This window comes from Lathyrus oleraceus, chromosome 1, assembly GCF_024323335.1.
Source record: "Lathyrus oleraceus cultivar Zhongwan6 chromosome 1, CAAS_Psat_ZW6_1.0, whole genome shotgun sequence".
In the NCBI taxonomy this organism is placed as follows: domain Eukaryota; kingdom Viridiplantae; phylum Streptophyta; class Magnoliopsida; order Fabales; family Fabaceae; genus Lathyrus; species Lathyrus oleraceus.
In genome coordinates this window covers 246,629,506-246,639,256 of record NC_066579.1, presented here as the reverse complement: position 1 = coordinate 246,639,256, position 9,751 = coordinate 246,629,506, and the positions used below count along the sequence as shown (strand labels likewise).

General features: G+C 39.9%; 1 protein-coding gene across 1 annotated transcript; it reads left to right on the top strand.

Moving 5' to 3' along the window:
• Positions 1 to 2,782: 2,782 nt before the first annotated feature.
• LOC127101821 (uncharacterized) lies at positions 2,783 to 4,507 on the top strand. The gene is made up of 4 exons (XM_051039266.1): positions 2,783 to 2,884; positions 3,005 to 3,121; positions 3,170 to 4,021; positions 4,103 to 4,507. Exons 1-4 carry the CDS (start codon positions 2,783 to 2,785, stop codon positions 4,505 to 4,507), a joined length of 1,476 nt encoding a protein of 491 aa, XP_050895223.1.
• The last annotated feature ends 5,244 nt before the right edge of the window (positions 4,508 to 9,751 follow it).

Here is a 9,751-nt window from a genome sequence, read left to right as displayed (position 1 = left end):
ATTTCTTTAATTTCAAAATCTCTCCCTCCCTTTTCAAAATATTCTTTGATTGAACTTATTTTGTTCTAAACTTTGACCACTTTGTAAAAAGATAGAAACTTTGGCCTTATGCCATTGTGTTTTCAAACTTCTTTTCTTAAATCAAATTTGTAAATAAACTTAATTATAGTTGACTTAAACTTTCAAAAAATCCAAAAAAGAACCAACTCCTTCAAACCATTTTAGGCCTTTGTGCCTTTCAAACTTAATTTTTGTTAAAAGCAATGCATCCACTTTGAAATTTGTATCACGAACTACCAGGTTTTGATCCCTCATTTTTATGTTGGTACATAGGCACAAGTCCAAAGGTCTTGTCAAACACAAAAATATAATTAATGAATTCTTTTCTCACCCCCCCATTCTATTTATTTGTGAACATCATTTTTGTATCAAATACATATGCACACAAAATAGGCTCCCTAGGAGTACCTAGGACACTTTGGGTGCTAACACTTTCCCTCTGTGTAATCAACCCCCTTACCTGTAATCTCTAAGATTTTATTAGTTTTGATTTGAAAACTTCTTACTTCTAGGTTTTGTTCGTACTTTTTCCCTTTTCCCTTGGAAACAATAAAAGCATGGTGGCGACTCTTGTTATTTGATGTCTAGCTTATCCATAACTTGATGATCATGAATTTACCGTTACATAGCCATAGTAGGCTAAACTACGAAAGCTCTAACTTTCTCATTGTACGGTGAGAATGCGTAGGCAGCAAAACCCAGATTCTTTGCGAGCTACCCTATTTATTAACACTTCATTCCTCATTCATCAATAAATACCATCTATTTGAGATCAAATATACTTCTCTTTGGACTTCATGTACATCCTTTTAGGGCGATATAACGGCAGTCCACCTCATGAATTGAGAGTTGTTTGGATCGTCCCCAGACATTTAATTCATTATTTTTGGCTAAGACACATGTGTACTCTTCAGTTCAGAGTCTATCTCCTTCATGGATCCAATATACCATTCTTCTTTGATCTCGAACTGCTTATTCCCCATCCAGTGATACACTGTTCCTTGTACTCAACAATACTTTATTTTGGGCCCGGTACATCCTTTTAGGACGATATAACGGAAGTCCACCTTGTGAATCAAGAGGTGTTTGGATCGTACCCAGACATTTAATTCCTTCTTTTTGGCTAAGACACATGTTTACTCTTTGGTTCCAAGTTCAGTTTCCCTTTATGGGTTCCCTTGATACCATTATGTTGGTGCAAGTTATACTTTTCATCACTTATCTCTGTCTTTGTTTTCTTGGTTCCACGAACTACAATTGCTCTGATTTTCTCATTGCACAGTTAGAATACATAGGCACGAGGATGTGAATCCTTGGCGAGCATAATCCTAATTATTCTTTCTTCTGCCTTAGAGCACCATCCATATCTTTCACGACCATTATTTACCTTCAATCATTGAACCACTCACCCTAGTGACATATTATTCATTTGAAACCAGATACTGTTTTCTTTGGAATTCCATATACACCCTTTTAGGACCATATAGTGGTAAATCCGCAGTTGTACCTAGAGTTGTTTGGCTCATACCTAGACATTTTATTCCGTCCTTTTTTGGCTAAGACATTGTTTCCCTCTATGGTGCAAATTCCATTTCTCCTATGTATTCCAATATACCTTGACCTTTAGTTCCAAATGATATCTTTTCAGTCACTTGTTACCAAATCCTTCATCTCTGTGACTTTGGTCATTCACTTCGTTCATCTCCATGATGCATCCATATTCCACCTTCATTCACTTCATGTGATATACCTTATTCTTTGAGCCAAATGAACTCTCTTTGAGCTCCATCTTATGTCACCTTGTGAACCAAGAGTTGTTTGGCTCGTACTCAAACACTTAATTCTCCTTGTTTTCAGCTATACCATATATAATGGAAAACATTGTCGGCTAGTCCAAATATTGGTCAATGCCAATTTTACTCTTAGGTTCATATTTCACCCCTTGTTGGAGTTCAAATCAGATGATCCTTTGGTTCATACCATACTTGTTATCACACTTCTTTTCATCTCCCACCATTAGTTCTTTGAATTACGGAGCTCTTAATTCCTCATTGCACTATGAGGATACGTAGGCATGAGGGCCCCAATCCTCATCTAGTAATTTATATATTTATACCCTTTCCCTTATTCTTTTGCGAGTAAATCCTTAGATATAACTCCCATTCGAGCAAAAACAATCAAAACGGTTCCCATGGTTGTATATGTTGTTGTTGGATTGGGGTGACGATATATGAGAGAGAAGCTCTATACCCGAGCTTGAGTATAAACACAGAATAGTAACGTGACTAGAGTCGTGTTTGACCTCTGTGGAGTTATTCTGCGATTATGGTTGACACGAGACGTCACACCTAAAGTAGATCCTTTTGGGAGCATCATTGTTCGATGAGTCATTCGTCTAAGGCAATGGTATCTCAAAAAAGGTCATTTACTCTAGGGACCTTTTAGGATCACACTTTAAGGATAGTACATACATGTGAAAGGGATATTAGGTTTTTTCAGGAAACCAAGCTCCTTCATATTCGTTTTGTGTGTGTACGTTAGACCTTTGAACTTGCAACAAACAGAATATGCAGTTTATCCAGAATATGTCGGAATTCTGATTATGTGATATCTCACCATAATTGCATCATATAACATCATTGCATCATAATGTTTGATTTTTCTTGTTGCATTTTCATTTTTCAGGGACCTATAGTTGTTAGTAGCTATTTTCGACTCAGGTATGGAGAAGACATACAGAAGAAACATGTATCAGTACAAGTTAATAGACTCCAAGTTTGATCAACTGAGGAAGCTCTGTGACTTTTTGGTTGATGACTACAGGGTATCCTTCTAGAAAGCTTATGGTAATTTGTTGGGAGTCCTAGCTACTAGAGAAGATGCAGGATTAATCTTTACATTTGCACAGTTCTACGATCCCACATTACATTGTTTCACATTTCAGGACTTTCTTCTAGCTCCCACGCTGGAAGAATTTGCTCACTTACTCCAGCTGCCAGTTAAGAACCAAGCGCCTTATATGAATGAAGATAACTTCCCAAATTCTGCCGTGATAGCACATGTATTACACATGAAGAAGGATTTAATTGATTCCAGTTTCTGAGTTAAGGGTAATACCAAGGGCTTTCCGTCTAAGTTCTTGTTCGAGAAAGCCACTGTATTTGCCAACAATGGGAGTTGGGACGCCTTCTATGCTAGGATTGCATTACTCATCTATGGTCTGGTGTTATTCCCAAGTGTCGATGGTTTCATTGGCAAGGTCTCCATCACCATCTTCATCTCCCAGAACCCAGTTCCTACACTACTAGCTGATGTTTTCTTCTCTTTTCATTGGAGAAACATGAAGGGTGGAACTATTAACTGCTGCATTCTTCTACTTCACAAGTGGATCATAACTCACTTGCCAAAGAGAGGAGAATTTGCTAATAATGTGGGGGATTTGAACTGGTCACAAAGGTTGATGTCATTGGATGCTGAAGACGTCACATGGTACAACCATGGTTATATTGTGGTAGAACTTATCTTCCATTGTGGGGAGTTTCCAAACGTTCCGCTCATCAGTACTAAAGGGAGGTTGATCAACTATAACCTTATTCTTTCACTATGTCAGTTAGGGCATCCACTGAAGAAAAAACATGAAGACCGACAATTGGAAGAACTAGGTTTAGCTGAAGGGGTTGAGAATCCAGATTTGATGAAGAAAGTGCGTAGTGCCTGGGGTAAAATACAGCGTATTAGGAAGAAAGAATTGGGAAAACAGATGTACACCATGACAATACCATATTCTACTTGGGTGAAGTCAATAGCTAAGATGATTAAGTTGTCGTACCCATGGGAACCATCCATGAGTCTCAAGACTATTGAACCACATGTTGCTACCATTTCTGAAGTGGACTGTATCAAAGAGACTATCAGGAAGCTGGAGAAAGAGAATGCCGACCTTCGGTCCAGTCTTGGAAAAGTCACATCAGAAAGGGATGCTTCAAAGATCAACCTCAGTCATAAGAGATAGTGATTCAATAAAGCATACGCTGACATTCAGATTGAGCAGAATAAGAGAAGAAAGGTGGGGGAAGCCTTGAATGGAACTTATGATACCCTTGCAACCAAGAAGAAACAATTAGCTGAAGCCCAATACTGCACATGCAAATTGGAGATTGATTACCAAAATCAGATCAAGAATCTACAAGACCATTTAGAGAAGTGTCAAAAGGGGTTGAAGGAAGAGAAAAGTCTTGCCAAAAAGATAGAATTAACTCTTTCACAACACCAGAGTGATCTCGATAAAAGGTTTGAGGAGATTCGAGAACTGAAGGGTCAAGCACACCGGAGTTTGAGAGATAGGAACCAACTGAAGGATGAAGCTATTCAGTGGGAGACCCACAGTCGTCACCTGCAGGTTCTCTTAGATCAGAAGGAGGCGTTTGTACAGGATCTCTTAAACTGACCTAATCATTCCCTATTGTACAACCTTATCAAGGATGCACAGTACTGGAATGAAAGACATGCATGCCTGGTCAAGTTCGTTGACCATGTGCTTGAGGACCTTCATGGATTGCTGCAGAAGGCGTATGCTGACATGTTTCCTCACAACACTCCATGAGCTGTTTTTCATTTCGTATCAGTGTATAGGGTTGTCTTTGAAAGGATCAAGGTTGATGTTCTTATAGTTCATTGAAAAGATTTCGAGTTGTAATAATTTCTATTGTTGTTCTTCAAATGAATAAAAGAGATTTTGTTGAAATACTTTTGTTGTCTTACTCCTACTAATTGTATGACTATATATGCACACTGACACACTGGCACCCTCAAAATTATTTCTTTTGGCTTACATCCATACATTCATGCATTCATACATTTTGCTAACAAGAAAACAAAATTCTTACATTATCTATCTTTCTACAACAACTACGACGTCTCGTCATCGCTATTTATACCCGTGCAAACAAATCCAAACTCATGGTTGTCTTTGAGATCGAGAATGCTGCTGTTAAGGAAACCATGGCTCAGGTCCAAGGTGAGATGAACCTCTTCAGGGGAAACATGGAGACCATTCTTGAAATTCTCCAAGCTTCGAGGGCTTCTACCTCTACTAACCCTGCTGCTGCAAATGTTACCAGTGTTGTTAGGGTGACCAATACAACTGTTGATGTCGTTGCCACTATCGAAACTCCTATGGAGACCGTGGTACCGACTGCTATGAATCAACCTCTGTTCCCTTCTACTACGAATAGGCTTATTGCTGCCTATCCCTAGGGAATTCCCCCCAATCTCGCCGCTCATTTTGCTAATAGGGGTGCCTTTATCCCTCATCAAGCTCTTGTCTCCCCTAATGCTGTCAGGAATGTTGTTTTCCCATGGGGTGTGCCTACGATCTAGATTCCTCAAACGGTTGATGCTGCCAACCCTGAGAATGCCCAAGGTCAGGTTCTTGTTAAAACCCCTGACAATAAAGATGAGTACCGAGGCCCTCGCCTCCACTTTCAGATTCCTTCTCCGGCTGCTAGACTTGTGAATCCGAATCACTTTCAAGCTGCTTTGTTTGCTTACACCGGGGCAACTTCTGTTTCGATGTTGCCATATGCACCTACCAAGCCTGCACTCTAGTACTTGCAAGTTGGGGCACCTCAGGCCCCTAATGCTCAAGATGGAGGGAAGTTCCCTCACATGATGCATGTTGTGTCCCAAACAGTGCCTCCTGATTTCTCTTATCCACCACATATGTTGTTTTCTCCCTAAACTATGTTCGTTCAGACGTTGGCTCAAGACACCTCCTGACCAACCAGTCATGTCGTCGTTCCTACTTCTAGTCCGGCCCGGCTGGAAGATTACCAGTTATTGGATTATAGAATAAGGGATATCAAAGGTTTCTCTGCCTTCGGCATAGACACAAGAGATCACTGTTTAGTTCCAAACGTGGCACCCCCTAAAAAGTTCAAAGTACCAAATCTACTGAAGTATAAGGGGCTAAGTTGTCCTCGAAGTCACATTACGATGTACTGCAGGAAAATGGCATCGTATATTGACAATGATGATCTGCTAATCAACTATTTTCAAGATAGTCTGTCAGGGGCTTCCTTAGACTGGTACATGGGCTTAAAGCGTACCAAGATTAGATCCTGGAGAGATTTATATTAGGCGTTCCTAAAGCAGTATAAGTATAACCCCGATATGGAATCAACCAGATTGCAGCTACAAAATCATACACAAAAGTCCAGCGAGACTTTCAAAGAGTATGCTCAACATTGGCGAGAAATAGCTTCTAAGGTCAGACCAGCTTTGTCGAACAATGAACTCGTTGACATCTTCATGGGTACTCTTCATGGGTTGTATTTTGAGAAAATGATCGGCAATTCTTCCACTAACTTCGTAGACATGGTTACCATTGGTGAACGTGTCGAAAATGGGGTTAAATCAGGAAAGATTTTAGGTACCATCGCTCAACAGACTACGAATAAGAAGCCGCATGAGGGCTTTACGAAAAAGAAAGAAGGGGAGACAAATGTTGTAACGACAAATGTCCACCCCCAATATCAATTTCCTATGGCTCTCATGCCATATTATCTGTATCCTTATGTTGTCGCCGCTCAGTATCAACAACCTCCGTTCCAGTATCAACCACATAATCACAATCAACAACCAACACCGACTCATAATGCTCAAAATTAACAGAACACTCGTGAGTATAGGGGTCAAGGCCAGGGCCAGAACAATAGGAATAACTATGGAAAGCATCCCCACATTGATAAGATACCAGTATCTTATGTTGAATTTGTACCATATCTAATACACGTGGGAGCTCTCATACCAAATGAACTTCCTCAGACCATGCCTCCCTATCATCCTAAGCATAATCCTAATGCCTCGTGCACAATCCTATAGGACACTCTACAAAATACTGTTGGACCCTCAAGAATAAAATCCAAGAGTTGATTAATCAGAAGGTTTTGTCTTTCTCAGAAGAAAATCCTAATGTGAAAACAAACCCTATGCCTAATCATAGTGGCCCAACAGCCAGTGCTGTAATCAAAGAGGAAATTGCAGAATCTATTAAGAGGGCTGATGATGTGAAGACTCTGATGTGAGTAGTGTTGAAAATGCTTGAACAGTTTGAGTTTCTGGTTGGTATTCATGAAGATTGTGTTATGTGCAGATCTGATCCTGACAGTTGTGACGACTTGAAGGGATGTGTGTAAGAGTTGATGAATCAATGGTTGATACTGTTTTCTAGATCTAAGGCAGTTGAAGAGATTGCAGTGATTGAGCCTATAACTATTGTGTATAGGAAGAAGAAAAATAAAGCTTCTCCTAGTAGGATTCAGTCGTTCCATATCCGTGTTCCTGGTCTGTTCCTGTATCAGAACACCAAGGTGGTGCCTTGGAAGTATGAAACGACTGCGTACATGGGCGAAAAAGAGATTCAAATCCTTGACACTGAAATTGTTAATATAACTGGAGCGAGAGGCATGATTCGCAGTGTCCGTTTATTCGCTCCTAAATACTCTCCTAGGGTGTCTCCATCATCCACAGTTGTCCCACCTAAGGAGAAGGTCCTTCCTAATACTACTCTGCAGGCAGGAGCATCTGTACCCACCACTCCGATCTTGAGGATTGTTCCAGTATCAACAAAGGTTATGGCCGATAAAGCTGTAGAGTTTGAGACTTCCAAGGGTAAGGGGATGATGCTTGACGACGAACACGTTCAAGGTCACAAGAAAAGTATCACTTTTGAGGAAGGCCAAGAATTCCTCAAATTGATCAAGAAGAGGGACTTCAAGATTGTTGATCAGTTGGGTAAGACTCCTTCCAAAATCTCCATTTTATCATTACTTCCGAGTTCTGAGGCTCACCATAAAGCGTTGTTGAAAGTCCTGAATACTGCTCATGTGATACAGGATATAACGGTCGATCAGTTTGACGACATGGTTGCAAATATCACTGCTATCATGTATTTAGGATTTAATGAAGAAGAATTACCTCCCGAGGGAAATGCTCACAATTAAGCATTACATATTTCAGTTATGTGTACAGACTCCCTTTTGTCTCGAGTCCTTGTTAATACTGGTTCCTCACTTAATGTAATTCCAAAAGCTACATTAAGTAAATTTCAGTTTAAGGGGACCAGGATGAGGACTAGTGCACTGATTGTTTGAGCTTTTGATGTCTCCAGAAGACAGGTCATTGAGGAAGTATATCTTCTCATTTGTGTTCAACCTCACCAATTCAGTATATCTTCTCATGGACATCCGCCCAACCTACAATTGTTTGTTGGGTAGACCGTGGATTCATGTTGTTGGGGCAATCACTTCTATACTGCACCAAAGGTTGAAATTCTTGATCGATGATAAGTTGGTTATAGTATGTAGTGAAGAAGACTTGTTGGTTAGTGAGATTTCTTCATTCAAATATGTCGAGACAGATGAAGGGGTTGCGGAAATTTCACTCCACTATTTAGGGTTTGGAGAGGTCATTTCAGCTGCTTCTAATCATGATCAGTCATCTTCTACCATCCTATCTTTAGTCAAAAGCATCAAGCAGACTCTAGAGAAAGGTCCATTAGCCGATTGGGGTAAAGTTGTCAAAATGGCAGAAAAGCACGACAAATTCGGTTTAGCTATCTCCCAAGGTCCATTAGCCCAAGGAAGAAACAATTCAACCCGGTCAGATTCAGCAGTGCGGGCTTCCAAGGTGATCACATTATGGAAGTCATTGGAGAATCTAGTGGCAGCAAATCGGAGACTCCCATTCTTGTATGCATATGTCCTTCAGGATTCAAGCTCACCAACTGGACAACTTCCATGATTCCTATAGTGTCTTCGGAGAAAATGTAATGCATTTTTTTCTTAATCCCTTGTCTTTGCCCGAGACAAGAAGATAGATTATAAGGGGCCCCATGTTTAAAATTATTATGTGATTAAATAAAGAAAGTACTTTTTGCATGCAAAACTTGTGTTCCTTTTCTTTCAGTTATTTTTACTTTTTCACAAAAATGAAATGGCAAAAGTTTCTTTTTCTTTTTCCACTTTATTAAAAATCATACTAAAAATAAGCTCATAACATGCAGAGCAAACAAAACTGTTGATAACAACATGGCAAGAATCAGTTGTAAGTCTAGATTTCCAATTAACCAAGTTGAAGATGACAGTGAGGAAGATTGTGAATTACCGACTGAACTAGCATGGCTCCTTGAGCACGAAGAAAAAGAGATCCAACTATACAAAGAACCAGTGGATGTCATTAATTTGGGTTCTGAAACTAATAAAAAAGAAGTAAAGATTGGGGCATCTCTTGCCAAGCATGTGTACTTTGAGTTGGTCAAGTTATTACATGAATATGTTGACGTCTATGCTTGGTCATATCAAGATATGTCAGGATTAGACATTAACATTGTTGAACATCACTTGCCACTCAAGCCTGAATGTCCTCCAGTCAAGCAGAAGCTCAAAAGGACCAGACCCGACATGGCACTCAAGATCAGAGAAGAGGTTAAGAAGAAATTTGACGCTGGCTTTTTAGCAATTTCTGAGTATCCACTATGGGTTGCTAATATTGTTCCAGTTCCAAAGAAAGACGGAAAAGTCAGAATGTGTGTAGATTACCGAGACCTCAATAAAGCGAGCCCAAAGGATGATTTCCCTTTGCCTCATATTGATGTTTTAGTTGATAATACAACTCAGTTTTCCGTCTTTTC